Source organism: Elgaria multicarinata, chromosome 4 (genome assembly GCF_023053635.1).
Source record: "Elgaria multicarinata webbii isolate HBS135686 ecotype San Diego chromosome 4, rElgMul1.1.pri, whole genome shotgun sequence".
In the NCBI taxonomy this organism is placed as follows: domain Eukaryota; kingdom Metazoa; phylum Chordata; class Lepidosauria; order Squamata; family Anguidae; genus Elgaria; species Elgaria multicarinata.
In genome coordinates, this window is record NC_086174.1 from 38,075,106 (window position 1) to 38,100,350 (window position 25,245).

The 25,245-nt window shown below is 45.4% G+C and overlaps 1 protein-coding gene across 1 annotated transcript in view; it reads left to right on the forward strand.

The window, feature by feature from the left end:
* LOC134397443 (calpain-2 catalytic subunit) overlaps positions 1-25,245 on the forward strand; it is a 51,166-nt gene that overhangs the window by 12,680 nt on the left and 13,241 nt on the right. The window contains exons 3-11 of the mRNA XM_063124112.1: positions 3,884-4,002; positions 7,079-7,212; positions 8,089-8,257; positions 10,605-10,688; positions 15,846-15,931; positions 18,208-18,282; positions 19,135-19,295; positions 20,929-21,110; positions 24,314-24,525. Coding sequence (XP_062980182.1) covers positions 3,884-4,002; positions 7,079-7,212; positions 8,089-8,257; positions 10,605-10,688; positions 15,846-15,931; positions 18,208-18,282; positions 19,135-19,295; positions 20,929-21,110; positions 24,314-24,525 — 1,222 coding nt within the window. The remainder of the gene's footprint in view (positions 1-3,883; positions 4,003-7,078; positions 7,213-8,088; positions 8,258-10,604; positions 10,689-15,845; positions 15,932-18,207; positions 18,283-19,134; positions 19,296-20,928; positions 21,111-24,313; positions 24,526-25,245) is intronic.

Consider the following 25,245-nt stretch of genomic DNA (forward strand, 5'->3'; position numbering starts at 1 on the left):
AAACTATGACTCATGGTCATGACCAGTACAAGTTGCTATTATTCCTTCAGGACATTCCATATTTGGGTTTTTAGATTGTTGGATGTTTTATGATGTTCTTAATGGTTTTAATTTTTGTGAACTGCCCAGAGAGCTTCGGCTATTGGGCGGTATAAAAATGTAATAAATAAATAATAAATTAAATAAATAAATAAATAAAATTTCTTTAGCAGGAGATATTGAAAATTGCTTAATCTTCTATGTGGCTCTATAGCATGGCATAATGCCACCAGCACCAAAAGGTGGTGGGTTGACCATTTAGCTAAACAATTTTTTTTTTAAAAAAAAGTGCCATGGTGTAACTTCAGAGTGCAGGTATGTCAAATAAAAGGCCCAAGTCACTGAGATCTGCTTCCCTACTATATGTTATTCAGATATCTGGGCAATGCTGGGTATGTTTTGAAAACATATTCTTAGGTTTGCATCTTTTTTAGCTGGTAGAAAGGGTGTTGTGTGTCCTGATTGTTTTTGAAGTTTAGAAGGCTGCTCTGGCCAAGGCATGATGGGAGGTGTAGGCATTTCAGAGAAAACAAAAAATGTGGTTTATGAGGAAGCTCTAATTTAAAATACAGTTCTTATTAACACAATTTCCCATTTATTCTAACAAAACAATTTACTAATTCAACCAGACTAAAAAAACAACAATCAACCTAAAGATGAATATGTTGCAGAGAAATTTATTATTTATCAAATGTTATACACATTATTCATGGACCCAAGCAATGCCAGGCATATCAGCTAGATATATATATATATATATATATATATATATATATATATATGTGTGTGTGTGTGTGTGTGTGTGTGTGTGTGTGTGTATACACACACACACAGAGTGTATATACATAGAATTTGAGGAAACTTCAAAATAGTTACTAAAAGGATAAATTAATTCACATGTTCTAAAAAAAGAAATAAAGCTTTATGAATTCTACATTGCAAGAAGCTTGCTAGAGCTTCAGTCTGTAAGCCACAAATTAGTTTGGATAGCCTGTGTTGCAAAATAACTGCTTAAGCCATAAAATCTGTAAAATATAATTAATGACAGCTTCTGCTTAGTTAAAACAAGGCATATAAAGAAGGGGGAAAGTCTTTAAGCTTGAAATGCCTCATTACTACACCTAATTGAGTTTTCTCCATAACATCATGATGAATTATTGACAAATATTACTATGAAGTATGAATGAAGTGTTGGTGGTTGGCAGTGCTGAGACGCCTGCAGACTATCTGCGAGGACAACACATTTGCTTAAACTTCTGCATCCTGCCGTGCCTTGATCCTAGAGCTCAGTTTAGATATCTACAGCTCCAAGCTTGCAATTCTATGGGCCCAGAGAGACCATCCCAGGGGCCTTAGTTAATTGAGGACCTACCTCTCTGTGGTCAGAGGAGGAGGTTAATTTGATTTGTGCCCCACCATTCTGCCAAGACAAATGGCACTCAAGGTGACTTATGGTCATACAACCAAGGGTAGAAAATAGGATCTGCCAACAGGCTCCTCATTGTGGCAATGGAAACCACCACCACTATTGCTCTGAAAAAGTATGCGAGCCCTGGAGCTGGCATATGTATTTTCCCTCCTGCTAGTGTCCATGAGGAGGGGCAAATTTTAAAGGCAGAACTGGGATGGTGGGGGTGGGGAGAGATGGATGCTATGGAAAATCCCATCCCACCTTCCTTCCTGGTTAGTCCAAACTGGCAGGTCTTAGGAAGTGGTGGTTCTTTCACCATGGATTCTACACACACACACACACACACACACACACACACACACACACACACACCATATGATTGTTCTGCCCAGTTCTATGTGTGATGGCTACTGAATGAGCTGGGTTGACTGAACTGGATGCTCTGTCTAGATTCCTATGATGCTACGGCAGCCTGGGAGCCACTTCCTCGTAGTCCAGTGCCATAGCGTATGCTGCTTTGTTCATGGCTAGATGGAGGAGCCTTGTGGATGGACTGAATGAGAGATTTCCTTCACACACAAATATCTCCAGCGAAGGTGATGCTGGAAGAAGGAGGAGACCCATTAATATGCCCAGTACCTATGATTCCTCTGTCTATTCCAGACACGACTAGAACAGCAGGGCTTTGGATCTACACAAAGGAACAAGCAGTAATATTCTCAACAGGCTATCGAGATTCCAAGCCCTCCCACCGAGATATGAGACAATAAGGAAATCCACTACAGTCCACAAAACCTTTATTCACACCTGAAGGGAATGTGAATGCTAGGAGCTATTCCCTATGCTTAATTAGCCTAATGAAGCAAGGCAGTTGCCTATCAACTAAATGGACAGTTTCCCACTCTTCCCAATAGGCTTTTACCAGACCCCTCCTTCAGGGAGGGTCTTCAAGCTGTAAACTCTGCCATTTAGCTAGTCTAACAGAACACCTCCACCTTCTTTCAACTCCACTTGCTTGACCCTGCAGCAGACTCTGGGATCTGTCAAGTCTGGTGCTCCCTCCCCCTCTGACATAGTTCATAGGGACAGAAAGGATGGTCTCTGAGCCTGGGTCTCCTGTTTGATAACCTCCTGGGAAGATTCCTCCTTGACTCCTGGAGAGTCTTGGAGAATTTCCTCCCCTGCTTCTGGTCTCAGGTGGTCTTCTCCTTCTTCAGCTTCCAAGTCTGATTCTGAATCTACACCAGGGAGCCGGGCCTCATACTGACACTGTGTCACATTCAGCCTGCCCCTCTTTCAGCAAAGGTCATCACACACAGTTTGCTAAAGTTGTAAATTGGCTCTTTGTTCAAGGAAAACACAGCATTAAGTAGGACTCCATCTGTCATTACACAAGAGCAAAAAGGAAGGAAAATATAAACATGCAATGGTGTATCTGGGTTCACAGCTCTGAAGTAAAGCCGATCCTGTTGTATTATTTGCCTCTGGATGCAGCTTGTTCAAATCACAGCATACTTGCCCTGAAGCACCAACCACATTCCACTCCTGGCATGGAATGTCATTTGCATGAAAGACGACAGCTTATGAAATAAAAGAAGCCTCTTGTCTCTGAGTGGCTGAGCAGAGAAAGGGAAAGTTGAGTGCTCCAATTCAGCAATGGGGGCTGGTGGATGTCAGTGGGGTTGTGAATCCACTCTGGGTTTCAATTAGAGCTAGCCAGAACGCTAAAGGAGCTATCCAACATTCTGAACCCTATCCCCGAAATGGGTTCAGCTTCTTGGGTAGCTCCTTTAGAGTTCTGACTGAAATCCAGTACGTATTTGTCGCCCCACTGGCATCAGGGCCACCAGCCCCCACTGGAGTCCAGCATTCTTTCATGGCTGTGGAACGCACACAAAACCCAAGTCGAATCATTAAGGGAGATGCAGAATTGCATAGGAGCTGGACAGAACTAAGACGTTGCTGGCTGTGCCACTGGAGCTGATGGGTTCAAGGACGCTGTGGCATTGTTGTGCGTGTGTTGTGATGAAAGTGATTTTGTCCTGGGGGAACGTCTCTGTCACTGTTGGTTCATTGAGTGCCTCCTTATGGGAGTGGTACATGGGTGTCATCGACAGTACCTAAAAGTGGAGTTTTCCAGAGATGCTGAGAACATCTCTGCCCCTTCTACACCATTTTCAGATTTTCTGGTTGGGTGCTTTTACCCTTCTGGCTTGAACACACACAGGATGCAGTGGCTTTTCCACTGATGTAGCAGCACCTATCTCCCCACCTTACATGATCATAGTACAGGACAGCTCTGGCTGACATTTATTTAAATCCATCCAATTTAAACATCAATAGGACTTTAAAAGAGCCTGATTTCCTCCTCCGTCCTTTATCTATTTCATGGCATGGAGTGTAACAGGAGACGCTTTTGTTTTGTTTTCACAGGAGACTGTTGGCTCCTGGCGGCCATCGCTTCTCTCACTTTGAATGAAGAAGTTTTGGCTAGAGTTGTTCCCAGTGATCAAAGCTTCCAGGACAGATATGCAGGCATCTTCCACTTCCAGGTACACAGAGGCTGGCTTTCTGCCTTTCGCTGATGCAAAACTAACCAGGGTGCACAGAAGGAGGGCCCTGTCCCCACAGAGGTCTTTTCCAGGAAGGTTACACTGCTTTCTCTTGGCACTATATTAACGCAGCACTTGCCATACCAAGCGACATCCCCATTTCCATGTAGTGCAGAAGTATAGGACCAAAGATGTAAACATTTCTGGAAAACCTGTAAGGCTTGAGGAGAGAAATGGAAATTTGGGGGAGGGGGATTGAAATACATCCAGTCAGTGCCAGTGCCAGGTTTTTGGGCAAGGCACCTCAGTGGGCCTCCTCCCTCACTGAGTCTATGTTCTGGATGCCATTGTCATCAGCTGCTGTTGCTCCTCCTCCTCTTTCTTATCATTGGTGCCACTTGCTTGCTTGACAAGCAGAGAACCAGTGAGAAAGCTGGCAGTGGTATATAATGCTCCTCCTCCTTGCTACCACCATGGTCTGAGCCAGAGAGATGGCAGGTGACCAAGCAGGTTGCCACGCTGAAGAAGGAGGAACAAGTCCAGGGAGCACTTGTCAGGAGGGCCCTGCTGGGGTGTGGGCCCTTAGCTGGTGCCCCACCATGCCTACCGTTGACACCAGCTCTGTATGCAATGCTGAACTTTCTTATCAAACCTTAGATGGTGTAACACTTCAACAATATGGGCCCATTCAGAAGCCACCTTAAACCATGGCTTTAACCATGGTGGTTAAACTAGAAAGCCAGGCTGTGTTCAGAAGGCACCTTAAACCATGGCTTTAACCATGGTGAATAAGGCTTATTCACCATGGTTAAAGTCATGGTTTAAGGTGTCTTCTAAACACAGCCCGACTTTGTGGCTTAACCACCATGGTTAAAGCCATGGTTTAAGGTATCTTCGGTACAATTTATATAAAAATGTACTTGGCCTATACAATTCTCCTATTTATTAAATTTACAGAAAAATCCTGTGCCTGGTTATCAGAGTGGTTCTCTGATAAGCGTGTGTGGGATTGCAACTTCAAAATTATAAATGGCGTACCGTGCAATCCTAGACAAGTCTGCTAAAAAGTAAACTCCATTAAGTTCAGTGGTAGTTACTAGGGATGTGCTCCGCTTCTAATTGGACCGGCGAATTAGAAGCGGAGCGGGGTGCTTCGCCTCCCCTTAAGGCGGAGGCGAAGAGGATTGGGGGGCCGGCGGAGCGTGGCGAAGAGGATCGAGGTGAAGGTGGATCCTTTGCCTCGATCCGGAGCTCCGCCGGAAAGGTAAGTGGGGTTTACCGGGCCCTGCCGCTGTCGCTGTCGCCCATGCGGCGACAGCGGCAGGGCCTGGTAAACCCCCCCTCCTCTCCCTTACCTGCCTCCGTCCGCGGTCCCTCGGCTTCTTCAATTGAGCCTGCGGTTCAACCAGGAAGTCTAGGCCGCACTTGCGGCCAAGACTTCCTGGCTGAACCGCGGGCCCAGTTGAAGAAGCCGACGGACCGCGGACAGAGGCGGGTAAGGCCCCCCTCCCCCTTGGTCCCTTACCGGGCTCTGCGGCAGGGCCCGGTAACCCCACCCACCCTCCTCTCCCAGCCTTATCTGGCACCACTCCCCTCCACTGCGGAGCTCCGATTCGGAGCCGGAGCTCCGCGGCGAAGAGGAGCGGAGTATGGGCGGAGCAGCACGGAGTGGAGTGGGCCGATCTGAAATTTTCGGATCGGCCCGCGGGGCAGAGCGGGGGGTCCGTGCACACCCCTAGTAGTTACTCCCGGGTAAGGTTGTATAGGATTGCAGCTTTAGTTTTGTAGAAGGAAAAGGACATGAAGCACAGGACACTGGTTTCTGGTATCTCCAAGCTATATCAAAAGTCACCAGAAGACAAGCAGGAATTCACAAGAGAACAAAGGCCCTGGGTGAAATCCAACATCGCATGAGTAGTCTTATGCTTATGTGACTGGGTTTCCCCCCCACTCCTCTCCACCTGTCCCCCAAATCTGCTCTGAAGGATCCCCCAACCCTCTGGAACATATTTTGTGAGTTCACTAGGAGGCTGCAGTTAGGAGGGACAATCTCTTCCTTCCCAATTCCATTGATGGAAGCCATTTTGCTAGCAGGAAGAGTTGATTGAATACTACCGCCTGTGTGAGAGTGGCCATGGCTCAGTGGTAGAGCTCCTGCTTTGCACGCAGAAGGCCCCAGTTTCTATCCCCGGCATCTCCAGTTAGTGCTGGAAAAACTCCTGCCTGAAACCCTGGAGAGCCGCTACCAGTCAGTGTTGACAGTACTGGGTAGATGGAATCATAGAATCATAGAATAGTAGAGTTGGAAGGGGCCTATAAGGCCATCGAGTCCAACCCCTGCTCAATGCAGGAATCCACCATAAAGCATACCTGACAGATGGTTGTCCAGCTACCTCTTGAATGCTGGACAACCATCTGTCCAGCTGCCTTACATGGAGTCAACCATGGTCTGACTCCATGTAAGGCAGCTTCCTATGCTCCCCTCAGGAAGATGGCAGCACCCTCTTCACCAGGCTAAACATACACAGCTCTTTTGACCATTCCTCATAGGACCCTTCAGTATAATAGTTTGGCCCTGGTACAGCCACCTCCCCACACAGCAAAAGTAAAGTAAGAGATGCTCTTTATTGGGCAATATTGATGATTTACAATAAACTTGAGGCTGTCTTTCCCCCCAAAATTGCTCAAGGTGGGGATTGATTTATGGCCTAAAATAACTTTCGAGCTGCTTGCTTGCCTGGAGATAGTACTTCCTTGCCACAGGTGACCAAACAAGTGTCTGTGTACAAGCCTGGCTTGTATTTATTTATTTATTATTTATTTATTTATTACATTTCTATACCGCCCAATAGCCGAAGCTCTTGTAGCTATTTATTAAGGCAAATAGTGGCCCATAAATAGGCACGCTTTGGAGATATACATAAATCTTTCTTAAAACTTACTCAAATACTTGTTAAGGAATCTAGATGGCCAAATTTAAGCATCACAGCCAACTACTTCCAGCTAGAGTCAAGGGTGTGGCTCCAGTACCTGTCATAAGGCATTGACTGGCATGTTTTCTTTCTCTCCCCCTCAGTTCTGGCAGTACGGAGAGTGGACGGATGTTGTTGTTGATGACCGGCTACCTACCAAAAATGGAGAGCTCCTCTTCGTTCACTCAGCGGAGGGGAGTGAGTTCTGGAGCGCCCTGCTGGAGAAAGCCTATGCCAAGTAAGTGGAGTCATGACCATTCTTCTGCTGAATACGAAGTTCAGAAGGCATCTGAGTATTGATATTTGACTTGTTTGCCCCAAATTAAAATTAAGATAGGAGCAGGGATGTTGGAGGAATCCACAACGGATTCAAATGAGTTCGGATTTTGACCTGTGGATTCTGCAGCAGATCTGTATTTCTGAGCTGCATGGATTTGCAGGCCCCTCTTTAACTTTTCAGAGGGATTTGTGTAAATGCGCCCTTGTTAACAACAATGTTAATAACTGCTTTTGTTTTATCTCAGGGAGCTGTTCCCTGCTGCTCAGTTTTTATTTCTCCTGCTGTGTTATGGTGTGTTGTTTCTTTGTAGTTGTGGGAACGTTGTATGCTGAAGGGCAGCATATAAATGTTTGAATAGAAATGGCTTCCCAATCACACCCTCCCAAAGGAAGCCTGCTTTGGCTGAGGCATGCTGGGAGTTGTAGGCCTTTTTTCTGACTAAACCTACATAAGGTTGCGCCCTTAATTTAGTATAGTTATAGGCCAAGATTTATGATCAAATCAGTGTGTGTGTTTGTTGTTATTACAAATATTTATATACTGCCATTCCACAAGTGTCATCAAGGTGGTGTGCTACAATTCAAATAAAACCAAGAATACATAAAAGCAATAAAACCATGTTAAACAATGAAATAATATTAAAACCACTGCACACAATTGAAAAGGTCATGATGTAGGAACATTGTGAGAAATCCCCTGTTGACACTGGAATTTTTATAGATGAAGAAGAAACCATAAAGGCATCAAAGAGTGGGGTCTTCCCTCTACTACACTTGGATTCACAGAGAGGAGAGAAATTTGAACTATTACATGTCCTGGTTGCATCTCCTGTAGGGCGAATGGTTCATATGAGGCACTCTCCGGAGGAAGCACCACTGAGGGCTTTGAGGATTTCACCGGTGGAATTGCAGAGTGGTACGAGCTGCAAAAAGCACCACCGAACCTGTTCAGAATCATCCAGAAAGCTCTTCAAAAAGGTTCTCTCCTTGGATGTTCCATTGATGTGAGTAGCCTGCTGTCAACATTCTTTGAGATGCAGAGCTGTTGGCAAGTTGCTTTGGTTAGGGAGCTGTGTACTGAGAGGCTGTGCCTTGGAGGCTGATAGATCTTAAAACCAGAGTGGGGATGGACAACTTTTTACCCTCTAGATACTTTGGCCTTCAACTCCCATTAGCCCTAGCCAGAACAGCCAGTGGTGAGGTATCATGGGAGTTGTAGGCTGAGTTTGGATGTCACCGTAAGCTTAAATTTCCTCGTTATGTTTAGCCAATCACACTAGCGGAAGGATCCAAACGGGAGTCAATGGGATGTTTGCTTTATATCACACACCCAGCTCTGGCCATACATGGGCTGAAAACCAGAAAGTCTGCTACTGTCTCAACTAGTTTCACCCTGAGTGGGGAACTGAGCCTGATGTTTCCCCCCTCCAAGCCTAATATTCTATCCAGTTCTTAAGTCTGGCTCCAGAATCTCTGGATTTTGACAAATTAAGCTCTGTAATTAGCATCAACAAAAAAAGCCACAAATAACAGGTACCCAAAGATGAGCATTGCTGAAGTCCCCTAGTCTTAATTGCTGCAAGAACCGATCCTTGAGGTTGCCTGAATTTCAGGCTTGAAATTGAGAAACTGGCCCCTTTCCAACAAGGTTTCAACAAAAAATGCAGAGGGCTAAAGGTTGGATGCAACATTCCTGTAAACAGTGGTGGCCTCTCCCAGCTGTGGAACTTCCTTTTGCTAGGTACGCTCCCTCTCTGTTGTCCTTCCACCTTTTCATTCAGGCAGGCCTTTGGGGTGTAAACCTCTCTGTTGGGTTGGACACTGTTTTTATTCTGCTGTTGTTGTGTTTATAATTGTGTTTTAATGCATTTGTTTTATTATTGTTTTAATCCAGTTAAATTTGTATTGTGAGCTGCCTTGAGGTGTACAAATCAAATTAAATAAATGACCTTCTTCCATCTATATAAGTAAAAGGAAGTGTTTGTATCTGGGATGGTTTTAAGCGTAGTGAAAATTTTGGCCACCATCTTGAACCAAAAAGGCGGCAAATCATTTTTTTTAACTTCTACTGCTTTAATACCATTTGGCGATTTCAACCAAACTTCCCATCATGTTTCAGTGCTGCAGTGAGCAGATTTTAACCATACAACATGGTTTTCATGGTTTTTAGATATTAAAAAAAAATCAAGACCAAATATTGGGGAGGGGGGAAAACCCAGTAAAATTCATGTTAAAGTATGAAAAAAAAAAAGAGAACAAGCACAGTTTGAAGCTAGGGAAGATTAGTAGTCTGAGTTATAGGCCTGCCCCCTCCTGTCTGCTGTGGGCAGCTCCATCTAAGGGGGCTGGAGTGGACAGACCCATCCCTCAGGGGGCTATAGGGGTAGACCATGACAGGGACGTGCCTAGGGGTGGCAATAGGCGTGCTAAAGATCACCCAAAGATGTGCAGGCTTTTAAGAACTCTTCATAAGAACATAGGAACATAATCAGTATTTTATGTATTTTATGCTTGCTGTTGTTCCCCGCCTCGATCCAATCGGAGAGGCGGGCAAGAAATAAATTATTATTATTATTATTATTATTATTATTATTATTATTATGTAGGTTGGGGAATAGATGGAGGAAGCTGACTGGATATGGTTGTCAGGATGTCTTAGCAGTAAATATAGGTGCATGATTCTATCTACCTGAGGAACTAGCTGGCTAGTGTCAATATCTAAATATGCCTCCTTCTTGATGAAGAGTGTAGTGTAACTCAGAAGCATGCAGGCACATGTCTACACAAAAAAGAGTTAACCCGATGAAAGAAAATGCTTTACCTATTTTATCTTACCAAATGTCTAAGAACAAAAGAAGAGCTGAGCTGGATTAGGCAAAAGGCCCATCTAGTCCAGAATTCTGTTCCCACAGTGGCTGACAAGATGTGCTAAAGTGTTAGACTGGGAGTCAGGAAATCTGGGTTCTAGTCCCCACTCTGCCATGGAAGCTCATTGGACTCTCAGCCCAACCTCCCTCACAGGGTTGTTGTTGTGAGGATAAAATGAAGAGGGAGATACACTGCCTTGTACACTGCCTTGGAAAAAAGGTGGGATATAAATGCAATATATAAATAAAGCAGGGCGTGAGCACAATTGCAGGCCCCTCCTGCTCATGTTCCCCAGCAGCACAGTGGCTCGGATATTGGGTGTATAACGTATAGCTAGTAGCCATTGATCTCTTTATTCTCCCTACAATTAATACTGTACCTATGTACAGTTTGGGTATGGTATTACTCAATGGAGCTTTATAGTACTGCCTTCCTAGGTTTACCAGAAGCTTAAGTATCGCTGATTTTTCTTTGTCTTTGCAGATCACAAGTGCTGCTGAGACAGAGGCAGTCACAACACAGAAGCTCGTGAAAGGGCATGCGTACTCTGTAACGGGTGCAGAAGAGGTAACCTCTCCATAAGGGGAAAGCGGAAAATGTTGTGCGCTAAGGATGTGATATTAATGGCAAATCAGTATTATTTCCCATGCCATCTTGTTTTGTTGGTGGGATCCTCTGTGAAATATTTGGGTGTGCTGCCCTCTAATGGCTGTGCAGTCTCACAACAGTTGGTTGCTGTGTTCAATGTCCATAAAACGCTGAGGAATACTGTGGCCTACATTGTCCATGAGCAATGAGTGAACACATGTTGAGCCTGTTCAGACAACATGCTAAGCTAATGCTTATTGAGCATGTTTAAACTGTGATTATGTAGCCACCATAGTTAGGAACAGTTCACACGACACGCTAAGCCATAATGTTTAGCTCAACATGCTTAACCACCATGGTTTAGTATGTCATGTGAACAAGGTCTATATGTTTAATGTGCATTGTGTGTGGAATGGCATAATATATGGCAGGGCTACAAGCATCATGGGGAACTGTAATTGCCCCCTGGCTCTCTACAGGGTATTTCTTATTGCGTCCTTTACATTCAGTGCAATAAATGCCTACACCCCTAAAAACATGTGGTAGGCTCCCTATTTCTGTAGCTTGTGCAGCAGCCCATGAAACACTAGAAACAGTTTTAACGTCTGGGAAAGTTACTCAGTGTAACCCTATTCATGTATTACTTGCAAAAGGCCTTGCTGTATTGAAGGAAGAATGGAGGGGGGGTCATTTTTAGCCCCATCCCAACCTTCTTGGGGCCATCCACGCGTTGAGTGCAGTTGTTTGCAAAGGAGAGCCCCTCCACGCAAGGAGCTACATGCGTGTTTAGGCTCCTTTGTAAACAACCGCTCTTGGATGGACACAAGATGTGGGGGCGGAGCAAAAAGTGCAGCCCGGCTCCTCCTTCAGCATAGTAAAGCCCTTCACTCAAGTAATGGGAGAAGAGGGCTTTTGTGTTGACTGTACGGCACCGCCTTGTAAAACATGACAGACTAGTTGCTGGCAGAGAGGGCCGGGCTATTCGAGACGTTCGTTGCCAATTCAGTCTCTGTGTACGATTGTAAGAGTCCAGGTGAGCAACCCATGGGCTGCCCCCATCCTGCAGGGTTGTTTTTTTTAGTGTGCAGTTAGACACAAAATGTGCAGTTGTGTGTGTGGGGGGGGGGAATGTGCAGTTGGAAATCTGATAATGTGCATTTGAAAAAAGTAGTGAAAAAAAAGACACGTGTTATGCGTTTATTAAGAACTTAACAATAGACAAAGTCAGGGATGGCATGTAACACAAATTATATAAGGATACAGGTGAATGAGTCCTTGATGGTGTGACCGATGTTGTTGGGTCCTGTGACAGTGTTGCCTGAATAGATGAGGGGGCAGAGTTGGCACTTGGGTCTATTGCATGGTCTGGTCTATCTGTCTGTGTCTCTGTCCTGTATACTGTTACTGGTTAGCATCTGCTTCAGGTTGGGAGGTTGTCTGTAGGCCAGGACTGGTCTACCTCCCATGGCTTGTGAGAAGTGTCTATGCAGATGATCGATTGGAGTTCACTGATTATCTGTTGCAGTGGTTTCAATTGGGGGTTGTAGGTGACAACCAGTGGTGTACGTCTCTTGGTCTGTCATCCTTCTTGGGTATCCGTATGGTCCTGTCAATCTGTCTTTAAATTTAAGGTGCTACTAGTGTTGGTAATAATCTGTTCAGTCGTGAAAGAGAAATAATGTGTTTGGAAGTGGGAGCGGGGGGGTGTCTGTCAGGGCATTTGCGCAGTTGGAACATTTGCTTTAAGATATCCCTGCCACCCCGCAGCCTTTTTTCAGCCTCTGCTGCTGCACCCCTGAAATTCAGTGGCATGGCAGCAAAAAATATGGCCTTCTTGCTATTACCACTCTGCCAAACTTTAGTGGCAAATTGGGCAGTGATTTTGTCAGTGATGAGAGGGGTGGCCCCCAGGGAATTCCAGGGGGGAAATTGGCCCTGGAAGTTGCCAGCTCTGTTTTAGAGAGATGGGCCCCAATCTGTTGTGCTGTTTCACACCCGAAAGCACAGAGCCCCTACACGTGAGGAGCTGCGTGTGTGTTGAGGCTCCTTTGCAAACAACCACGCTCAGATGGACACAAGATGTCAGGATGGGGCTAAAAGTACGGCTCCGCTCCTCCTTCAGCATGGCAAAGCCCTTCACATGAGCAAAGTGAGAAGAGGGCTCTTGTGTTGACTGCATGGCACCGCCTGCATTTGGCAGAGGTCTGCCTTGTAAAACGTGACAAACCCATTGCCGGCAGAAAAGGCCTTCCCAGTTCTCTACCATCCTGTGTGGCTTTGGCTGATTAATGCAGGACCAGTGGTGAACGTGGCCTGTGCATGTTCCAGCAGGAAAAGTGCCTGTCTCTCTTCGGGAGTTCTGTTGACAAACTATCATAGGGCCATCCAGCTTATTATGGACTCAAAGTGGTGCGTCTGTCTAAGCATTATAACTCGCTGTTCACCCCTGTTCTCTACCAACTCAGTTCTCTGCTGACAAAGTGAGAGCGTACTCTTGGGAAAGGGTCGGCCTGGGCACCTGGAGGGCAGCAGATATGGCAGAAAGGGAAGTAAGAAAAGCGAGACTCTGTAAAAACTTTCTGCTCACCCCAGCGAGCTCTGGAAGAGGCCAAGAGTAATTACACGGGAAGCATCCCTGCCCTTCTGATTAAAATGTTGTTCAAAGCCGAGTCCTTGGCAGGCTGTGTAAAGCTGAGCAGGATAATGAGCAATTGGCAGGCATCAGATTGGAGCTGGCCTTGGCTGTTTGGGCTCTGACGTTTTGCAGTGTAAACAGTCAGATGCAAAACACTGCTCTGATTGAAAGTGACCCAGTCTCCTCCAAGCTGGATGCAAGAGGCTGTTATATTCCAGCCCGCAAGCCAAGGGCGACTGCTGGCTTTTATTGATGCTGTATATCAGTCTTTGTCACTGTGCATATGACAAACAGCTTTTTTTCTCATTCGTCCTCACAATAGCCCTGTAAGTTAGGTCACCTTTAGTTGTTGTTGTTTATTCAGTTTATTCCCTGAGCCAGTGTGGTGTAGTGGCTAAAGTGTTGGACTGGGAGTCAGGAGATCCAGGTTCTAGTCCCCACTCAGCCATGGAAATCAACTGGGTGACTTCGGGCAAGTCACAGATTCTCAGCCCAACCTACCTTACAGGGTTGTTGTTGTGAGGATAAAATGGAGAGAAGGAGGATTATGTATGTTGCCTTGGGTTCCTTGGAGAAAAAAATGTGGGATATAAATGTAATAAATACATTTTTAAAAAATATGCAGAATACCCTAGGCAGCATACAAAGTTAAAACAATTTAAACAAGGTAAAAACAATCAATAAAATACCATAGGTAGCATAAAAATGTTAAAAACAATTTTAAAATGATAAAACAGTCAATAAAATCAAACAGCATAAAAACAATGTATAATGGTAAGCAATAAGATTCGAAAAAGGGAAAGCCTGCCGGAATAATAGAATCTTTAAGGCAATTGCACAGTAGTTTCATTTTACACATGTGGGATCTGAAGTTGGGAGAGAATGAGTTGATTGAGTATTCCTTTGTGAGTTCTCACATACTCCTGCCCTGCGTATCACACCAGCTCTGCTCTTGGAACACGTTTCATTCATTTCTTCATTTATTTGTATTCAGCCTTTCAGAGCCCACTGCCATCACAAGGTGATTAACAAGATGGAAACACAAAGGGCAGGAATCAACAGGGCACTTGTAGGCTGACCACATGGAAAGGAGACAGGGCTCCTGTATTTTTGACAGTTGTATAGAAAAGGGAATTTCAGCAAGTATCATTGCTTTGCATGCAGCACCTGGTGAAATTCCCTCTGCATCACAACAGTTAAAGCTGCAGGAGCTATACTAGAGTGACCAGATACAAAAGAGGGCAAGGCTGCTGCAACTTTAACTGTTGTGGTGAAGAGGGAATTTCACTAAGTGCTGCATGCATACAAATGATACCTGCTGAAATTCCCTTTTCTATACAACTGTCTATACAGGATCCCTGTTCTCCTTTTCATATGGTCACCCTAATATAAAACATCCTTTTTTATTATTTCGTGGCATAATTTAACTATTGATCAGATGAAAAACTCCTACTCCACAGGAAATTTCAGTCTTGATGCAAAAACATTAAACAAACAAATCCCAGTAACAGCACAGGCCTACTCAGCATATACACTGGGGTATCCAACCTTTTTGGTTTGGTGGGCATGTTTGGAACTTTTAGGCTGTTGTGGGTGCTCTCACAAAATGGCTGCCATCAGGGGCTTGACCATTCATAAAATGGCTGCCATGGTCAGTCACACAATACTAATTTTCCCAAAGTGAAACTGGTGAGAATAAAAGAAAATAGACTTGCCCAAGAACCTAATTAAAAGGCAGAGGTGGGGGGAGGGAGGGATGAGCTCCAAAATACAAAACAATGCCTTTGAACCCAAAGAAAGATGATGCCTGGAGCATGCTAGCCTCCCCATTAACGTCCTTAATTTTTTTAAAAAAAATCTTAAGAAATAAAGTAAAAATTAGGAGAGACAGAGAGGCTGATGGTTTCTGCAGGCATATTGGGACCCACAGGCACTATGTTGGAGATCCCAGATATACACCGTGTTCTAAGCAGAAGGGAAATCATTTAAAAGCATAGAATCATAGAATAGTAGGGTTAGAAGGGACCTATAAGGCCATCAAGACCATCCCCCTGCTCAATGCAGGAATCCACATCAAAGTATATCTGACGGCTGTCCAGTTGCATTTTGAATGCCTCTGGTGTGGGAGAGCCCACAACCTCCCTAGGTAACTGGTTCCATTGTCATACTGCTCTAACAGTCAGGAAGTTTTTCCTGATGTCCAGCCGGAATCTGGATTCCTGTAACTTGAGCCCGTTATTCCATGTCCTGCACTCTGGGAGGATCGAGAAGAGATCCTGGCCCTCCTCTGTGTGACAACCTTTCAAGTATTTGCAGAATGCTATCATGTCTCCCCTCAATCTTCTCTTCTCCAGGCTAAACATGCCCAGTTCTTTCAGTCTCTCCTCATAGGGCTTTGTTTCTAGACCCCTGATCATCATCATTGCAGTCAATGTCTTTTCTTGTTTTCCAAAGTACTTGATCTAATAGTGATTTGATTTTTGTTTTTCTAATCCCACCAGGTGAACTTCCGAGGCAGCATGCAGAAATTGATCAGAATTCGAAACCCCTGGGGGGAAGTCGAATGGACCGGAAAGTGGAACGATAAGTGAGTTTCGAGCCTGGAGGCCCGAGCTGCCCCATTTTCTGCATGCACACGAAAACCTGGGCTAAACATTTGGCGCAGAGTTTTGCATCACGAGCTACCATATTTTAATCTGCTGTTGCTGCCATGGCTTCCTTGAAGGCACTCTGGCAACTGTGGGTAGTCTCCAATGGTAGCCCTACTCAGAGTAGACCCATTGAAATGAGTGGGACTTAAGTTAGACATGACTAACCTAAATCCCATTCATTTCAATGGGTCTACTCTGAGTAGAGCTACCATTGGATGCTGCCCTGTAAATCCTAAATCAGTGCAAGCATTTTGAGCACTTTAATGGTGATGTGGGATTCTCTCTCTGCTTCAGTTAAGCACATGCTACTGCTTTTCTGGCTTTATTTGTTTGTTGATTTGTATCCTGCCTTTCAACCAAGAAAAGGACACTCAGAGTGGCTCTATATGTCATTGCACCCATTCCAGCTAGCATGGGGGAGAAGATTTCCCCTTGCTTACCTGCCTTCCATGCTTGACCATGTGGCCCTGCAACTAGACTTGGATGCAATTCAATCACTACATGGCTGGTGATGGTCCGGCAGTGTTGAAGCCTCCTTCTTGCATTCCCTCCCCACCTCCGTTTCCTTCACCTGATTAGGTAAGGTAGGGCAGCAGGACTTCTTTCAGCCTGAGGATCGAATTCCAGTTTGGAGAAGCTTCCTGGGGCTGTATCAATTCTAGGGGTCTGGTTCACTCAGGTCCCAGTTAAACCAGATTCGAGGAGTCCCAAAGTGAAACAGAGTCATCGAATTAACAGTGTATTGCATATACACAGATGATATACTCCTCACGTGTAGGGGCTCTGTGCTTTTGGGTGTGAAACAGCACAACAGATTGGGGCCCATCTCTCTAAAACAGAGCTGGGCAACTTGCCCCACGGAACAACAGATTCCTCCAGGCTGGCAGTGCCCCTTTTCCCCCTGGAGTGAGACCAAATTAGTCTTACTCTTAGCACAAGCTTATATAGCTATTTCCCATGTTACACAAGCTGCCTGAAACAAAACAGGTTGGGAGAGAAATCACCTTTTCCTGTGAGAACAGGGCCCCTGCATTCCAGCAGGGGAGGAGGAGTTTCTCAGCTCTTTCATGAGACAAAGCACAACATCCTTATCTTAGAGGGGTGAGGTAACTCGGCGGAGGCCACACAGCTGTACATATGTAGCTGTATTTGCTTGGTAACTTATATGAGAGGCCTGCTTGGTTAACTAAAAGCTGCCTGTTATACTAGGCAATACGTGTCTCTGTGCGCTTAGAACACAGTACAGGACGTGGCTGTGGGAGCTCACTAGACACTTTGCTATTCTTCCGGGGCTTGTCTAGATGATGGGTTTGCCCCGGGGTGGATTCACAGTAGCAACAGGTCATCTACATGACGCAGCCGCCATTGTGAAGCCATCCAGGGGCAAACCCCAGAAACTCTGCTGAAAAAAAGTCGGGTGTGTCTTTTTTGTCTGCGGAGGTGTGTCACAGCCGATGGCACCCCCTGATTAGTTGCCATCAACTGGACAGGGAAGGAAGTTGACCTCCAGGAGCTCAGAAGAGCCCCATGGTAAATAATAATTAAAAAATGGAGGGGGGGAGGAGAGGAACAGGCATCTAGAGGGAGGTCAGAGGAAGGAGAGGTGGCTCAGGCACCCCACATCCCTCCCCTAATCCTCCTCTGGCTGCCTCGTTCTTCCCCTAAACCCTCCCAGCGCTCAGTGCAACGGCAGCTGTGGTGGAAAGTCTGCACTTGCTTTCCTTCCCATGCAGATGCCTGGAAGGAACGCAAGTGCGAAAGCCAGAGGAGTCGCGGCGCCAAAGCAGCGCTGTCAAGTTGGGGGCCAGGTGTTAAACCTGCTACAGGGGCCCCATTCAGAGGTGCTGAAGGCAAAAGAGGGCTGGACCAAAGGCAAATAGGGGCAGGAACAAAATAACAGCAGAGTTTAACTTAAAGGCCTTACTGCCGCTAAGCCTCCACTGAGGCATGCCAACCTTTTAAGAACAGGCGGGAAACAGCACAATACCTGGGAAACCACCCCATGACTGGAGGTCAGGAAAGGAGCATGAGCTTCTGGGAAATCCCAAAGGGCTGGATTGGGACCCCAGTTGGGCCAAATTTGGCCCCAAGGCCTAAGGCTCTGCCCCCGGGTCTAATCAAACGGCCTCTACAGAATGCTACAGAAGCCATCTGTTGATCTAAAGGCAAACTTTATATATCACATAACTTGAGCTTTTTATTTATTTTTTAGCTGTCCAAACTGGAATAATGTTGATCCTAAAGTAAAAGAGAGATTAACCAGGAAACATGAAGACGGAGAATTTTGGTAAGGATGGCTTGCCGAAGGGGGAGGAAGACATGACTGATTCTTTAAAACTAAAATTGACATACATGCCATCATCGAACCGTAACATGGATATCTGGGACAGGTTCTGATGGAAATAAGCATAGACTTATATTGTACCCTGGAGCATTTTGCCGGATTGTGGACCATCAGAATCTTCATGCCTCATTAAACAGCCTGTGAAAGAAAGATTTTAATTGGGTGTTTCTTTAAAAAACAACACGTTAGTTATGCCAGGGGGATAATTGCCAACTGATGCTGCAGTTTGCCATCTTGGTGGCTGGTAGGGATGAGTGAGAAATTCACTCCATCAAAGTTTTTTTTAAAAAATCTTATTTACCTAATCATCACTTCCCAGACCCAAACACAGACTGAAACACAATGTGTTGTCACATGTGACCCTTTGAAAAATGGGCAAAGGAAAATGTACAATTTCCAAAAAGTATACAAACATAGTTTAGTCAAGGAGCCCATATGTGGCAAAAAACACATAAAATGTGTGTATAAAATGCATACATCAATATGTACATTATGAGGAACATATACACATTTCCATAGAGATTTTTTAATTTTTATTTTAAATTGCAAGCTCATGTGGAAATGGGATGGGATGAGCTTGACCTCAGTAAAGAATATTTCAGGGGGAACCCCACCAGTTTTCATGAGACTGAAACTGACGGATTGATCCATCTGGTGGTTGTTCTTGGCTTAACTGCATTTGGTTTCACTGATAGTGGAGCGGCCGATAGGAAGAAACATGTCACCCTTTCTGATTGGGGCGTTATATTATGCATATATGTTTGTATGGATGGATTTTGTGGCATTGCTCCATAGGATGGCCTTTAATGAATTCCTGAGGCATTACTCCCGCCTTGAGATCTGTAACTTGACTCCAGACACACTGACTAGTGACAAGTACAAGAAGTGGAGTCTGAATTTGATGGATGGGAACTGGAGAAGAGGATCCACAGCTGGTGGATGCAGAAATTACCCCGGTAAGTCATTCTTTAGCCTGTGCTTGCATTCACAGTGATTGCTTTTCACTGGTGTCTTCTAAACAGCTGCCAAACAGAATTAGAGAAGAGCTCTTCCTGTGTCAGGACTTCATTCAATGTTTAGGATTACTGGAGTATCTCTTCCAAATTGTATTCCCTGCCTATAGGATTTTATTGTGACTGTAGTGCAGCCGTTTCCATCTTGGTGCCCTCCAGATGCTTTGGATTTCAGCTCCCATCAGCCCCAGGCAGCATAGCAATGGTCAGGAATGCTGGGAGTTGTATGCCAAAAACTCAGGAGGGCATCAGGCTGGAGAAAGCTCCCCTTGTGCTTCATAACTATTCCATCTCCTGGACATTCCCTGGAAGTTACAGTTTAGTTTGCTAAAGCTTACCTTAGCTTTATCCAGTTCGCACCTCTAGTCTTTTCCACGTCAACAGACCTACGAACTATGAATCTTCACACTCCTTCCTCTCTCTCTCTCTCTCTCTCTCTCTGGGCTTGTCCACACCTAAGGGTGTGGAGGGAGGGAGGGAGGGAGGGAGGGAGGGAGGGGTAAGGATTGCAGACTTACCTGCTTCCGTGATCCTCCTCCAGCATCCAAATGGCAGTGTGACATCCTGAAAGTAAGGAGGGATATCACAGCCGCCATTTTTTTTCTTCAGAAGAGGAGCTGCGCAGATAAGTGTTTAAAACCGTGCCCCAACCCACCGACCCCGCCATCCCAGGGATGGTGAAATTGCTGCCCCCTACCCCATGGGCACAGAGCCACCCCGCGCAGCTCTGTGCCCTTTTCAGGCCCTCGGAGCGAGCGGCAGACCACCCACAGGCATTGGGATGGTCCCAGTACTGCGGGGAAAATGGAGGAGTTGTCCCTGCCTGCCCCCAGGATCTGCTGGGTGTCATTTGGATGCACAGGGATGATCCAGGGATGACCCTGGGGGAAAAAGCATGGTGTAGACATGCTCTCGCTCTCTCACTCTCTCTTTCTTTCAGTATAAGCCAGTTCTCTTCTGTCTAGCCCTATATTTGGACAAAAGTAGCTAACTGTCCCTGCCAGGTAACTCCTTGATTTCACCCTCCTCAGGCTCAGTCTGTAGAAGAGAGCACCAGAAATTTGGTCACAGGCCTGTCACTTAAGCCCCTGTCAAAAAGTGCCCTCTGATTCCCTGACCTTCAGGGATTTGGTGTACAACTAGTAGCATTTATGACCTCACCTTGACTGGAGGTTCAAAAGATCTACAAGCACCCACATCTTATGGAAAAATAATTCCCAAGTTTATTTCCAGACGTACATTTAGGGCATGGCCACCTTAAATCTCACCCTTCCCTGCCAGAAAATAAATCACCCATATGACCTTCGGAACTGGCGCCTTCGTTTTGCTTTCCCCCCTCCTCCCTCCCAATACATTTTCTTTTTCAGTGTCATTTAGATTGTGAATCTGAGGGCAGGGACTGTCTCATTATTAATCTCTGGGAGCCTTTTCTGGCTGACGAGCAGGATTAAAATGCTGTAAATAAATCAATAAAATGGAAGGGTTGTCTCTTTCCACGTCAGGATGACTGCTTAGAATCAACAGCTGAATCACCATAAGCAGAGGACTGTTTCAGTAACCTCCTCTCTTTCATCAGATACATTTTGGATGAACCCACAGTATTTGATTAAACTTGAAGAAGAGGATGAAGATCCTGACGATCCCGAAAAAGGTTGCACCTTCCTGGTTGGCCTGATTCAGAAGCACCGCCGGAAGCAACGGAAGATGGGGGAGGATATGCATACCATTGGCTTTGCCATCTATGAGGCACGCTCACTTGTACTGTTTTTCTTCTTTGCCAACCAAGGCAGATCTGGCCCCAGACATTTTGCTGCCTGAGAGGAAGAACAAGATGGTGCCCCCTCCCACGCTATGTACAAAAGCTGGCTGGACTGGCAGTTGAATCTTTCTTCAAGTTTGGCCATGGTACAGCATCCTCCCCTACACATGAAGGCGCCAAGCTAGCTTAGGGAGGGCAGGGCAGGCGTCTTAGCACATGGCTCTCTCCTCTAGCACTTTGCTGCTGCTTCCCAGCATTTGCTGCCTGAAGCAACTGCCTAATCCTGCCCAATGGTAGGGCTGGCCCTGATAAAGAGAGTAGATCATTACTTTTTAGGGACAAAGCTGACACATTCAGGAATGTATCATGCGTAGGTTGCAAGGTTACAGGTCCATGGTCTCCTCACAAGTTTGTTGGGTGGTAGATGGACAAAAGTTAACACACCCACCCATTACCATAAGTCCAGTTCATCAACTGCATGTTCATCCTGCATTTGCCTATAGCATCAGCTGATGTTTTACATTTACATACATGTCATCAGGAATGGGAAACTAGTGGCATTGCACATGTTTTGGCCTACAATTCCCATGATCCCTCACCATGGGCTTTGCTGCCTAGGGCTGTTAGGAGTTGTAGGCCAAAGCATCTGGAGGGCCTGAAGTTTCCCATTCCTTATAACATCTATGAATCGGCCACCCACCATCTTAATTTATATTGGTCTAGAGAAGACCTGGGGAAATTAAGACGGCAGGTGTCTATATTTAAATAACCCTCTTCCCGGCTGTGCCTGTTAAGCTATGGTGGACAATGGGGAGGAAGTGACCATGGGGGAAGGGCAGTAGGGTGACTGAGGCTGAGGGGTGGGGGAGAAGGGAGGGGGCAAAGAGAATGAATGAATGTAAATAGGTGTGTGTAAAAGAGAAAAACTGAGTTTGTGCAGGGGCAGGTGGTGATCCAGGGAGAGAAAGTGTGTGTGTGTGTGTATTTGGGAGGTGATCCAGGGACAAAGTGGGTGGTAGGTTGGGTTGACACAAGAGAAATGAATAGATGGAGAGATAACTAAACAGGAATTGATTTGGGGAAAATTGATTTGGAGGCAATCTCTCTATTCATTTTGGGGAATCAATTCATTTTAGTGGAATGTAGTTAGAAGTCATTTGGAGAAATTAATTGGTTTGCCTCCAGGGAAATGGGTGTTCTGCTAAAGCAGACAACTGTGCATTCATAGGAGTCATTTTGTGTTTTGGGACTGCAATCCTACCTGTGCTTTGTACTCAGGATCATGGGCAAGCTGCTTGTTTCTTACGGTCACCGGTTGTGCTGTGTGGGGTGAAATACATAGTTTGGGATTTGAAATTGAAACCCAATCTCTGCATTGCACTCAGTTTCTTAGGCAAGTTATTTCTCCTTTGGTAGTCATTTTTTAGGCTTGTCACACCACATGATAGTCATTTTGGCCCTGAGGAGAATTCCTCAAATTTACAATGTGCCCACAGGCCTCAGAAGATTGGAGGCCCTGTTCTAGAGAAATACACACCTGTTAGCTTAACAAGCAACAAAGTAGCTCAGGATTGTTCCAGATAAACTGGCGCTGTGGAAGACTTGTAGTTGTTTCATTGTTGAATGTTTTCAATACAAATGCATAATTTTTCTCTCTTTTTGCTTTCAACAGGTACCTCGCCAGGTATGTAGTGTGCATTTTCTGTAGGGCGTAGCTTTCTTTCTTTTTTAGCCCTTGAATGTCCCAATGAAGGGGACTTTCCAATCAATGTTTAAAGAAGCACTGGTGTTTCAAGTTTCAGAAGTGTATGTAGTTTTATCATGGACGCTTTTGTCTTTCACTGTATCTAAAAATATTTATCAGTGTGAGGAATTAAAAATGTGCCATCGTTTTATGGACGTTCAGGTTTATTGGTCCAGAAAGAAAGCTGTATTATACTTATTTTGAAAACAGTTTAAAATATTTGACCCTAGGTAGGGTGGCTCACTGACCAGTCGAAAACCCTCTTGTCCAGCCTTCCTCAACCTGGGGCGCTCCAGATGTGTTGGACTGCATCTCCCAGAATGCCCCAGCCAGAGCTGGGGCATTCTGGGAGTTGTAGTCCAACACATCTGGAGCGCCCCAGGTTGAGGAAAGCTGCTCTTGTCAGACAAATATTGTCAAAGTAAGCAGGCCCTATGCTGACTAAAGGTGCAATCCTATCCAGATGCTTGTCAGTTCATCGCCTCCGTGCTTCTCCCTCTCTACATTTTTCTTAGACAGGTGTTTTTGCCTGTGTAGCTAGGGCTCTGTGGAGAGGAAGGGGAGGAGGCTGGGGATAGCTCCCCTCCCCGCCCACAGAACCATGCCCTTCCTGTCCTCTCTGAAGTCACATTTGTGACCTTGGAGAGGCAGTCGGTGTGGTTTTCTCATGGCGACTATGACAGGGAACTTGGGTTCCTCAGTCTGAAGTCGGAGCACTGTCTCCACCCTCAGAGCCAAGAATCCAAACTTATCCTATGCCACACATCCCAGACGTTGTCTGGGGGGGGGGGGGGCACAGGATTGCTCTCTAAGAAACTTAACAAATGAACTCTTCTTACAAAACAAAGTAAATCCTAAACTATTGTACCATTTACTGTTAACAGTGCAAATGTTAACAGTATGTGAACAGTATTCAAGAGACAGAATTGCTCTTTTTGGTCTTTGTCCTGGAATCCCAAGAAAACTGCAGCAAGTTACACATTTTATTTAAAATTGTACTAAATAATTTGTACACCACATAAAAACTGTACAATAGGATCACTATTGATGGCTTGAAACGATACACCCCTTTTGTCAGCACAATTCACATCACATATTTATCCTAAAACAGGGGTGTTGAACCTCTTTCAGCCCAAGGGCCAAATTTAATTTCAGAGTTGTTCTTGGGAGACGTATTCCATTGGTGGGTGGGACTGAAGGCATGTATTAACAGATATTAGCTAGAAACTCTTACTGTTAGAATGAGGAAAAACTGCACAAAAGCTGGAAAACTACCACCCAATGATCAGTGGGAAAGGGGTGGAGGTCAGGAGAAGGGGTGTGTGGACATCTGGGGACCAACGATTTGGGCCCCAGGCCTGAAATTCAGCAGCCTGCATTAAGTTATGGGTAGTATTCTCTTCTGTTGCATTCTAAACTGATATAATAGGTTCCATTTTGTTGTTTTCTTCTATTAAGTCTTCTGGCCAAACCAATGTCCACCTGAGCAAAAACTACTTCCTGACCAATCGAGCAAAGGAACGCTCAAACACATTCATCAACCTCCGAGAGGTGTTAAATCGATTCAAGCTCCCCCCAGGAGAGTACATTATTGTGCCGTCCACTTTTGAACCCAACAAGAATGGGGATTTCTGCCTCCGAGTCTTCTCCGAAAAGAACGCAGATTCACAGTACGTCCCTTGTTGGCCAGTCCTCTTTTCCTCCTCCCCGCACCCCAAATCCTATGACTCTGAAATGTCCTATAAATGGAACTTGTAACGGATTGATTTTTAGCACTTGGGGCCTATGGTGAACATTAAAAGGTGGCTGTTGCTGCCACCTCTTTTAGAACAAATCCATGACTGTGATTGACCAGAGCAGTGGTGTCATCTTAAATGCTGAAGTGCAGGCACTCATCTTGACAGCCACGCCCCCAAGGAGATACCGAAAATGCAGCAGCTGTGTTGATCTATATCTGTGTTTTCCAGATTGTTAAGTGTCTTTCCTTCTGTCATCTGCTGAATGACAGGATCGGATTATGATGATGATGATGATGATGATTATCAGAATTTCATTATACTTGCACTAATTTGGATCACTGGCAAACACACACCCTGTCTGTCTTGCTGGAGGGACGTGTGGGGGTGGGTGGGTAGTGATTTCACTTACCATGCAGCTCATTGGGGAGGCGCTGTGGCTCAGTATGGTAGAGCACCCAGTTTGCATGTAGAAGGTCCCAGGTTTGATCCCCAGCTTCCTCAGGTAGGGCTGGAAAACGTCCTTCCTCTAGCCCTGGAGATCTGCTGCCAGCCAATGTAGACAGTACTGGGCTAGATGCACCAAGGGTCTGACTTAATATAAGGCAGCTTCTTATATTGCTATGAAATGAAGGAGAATTATCTGTTGCCCTC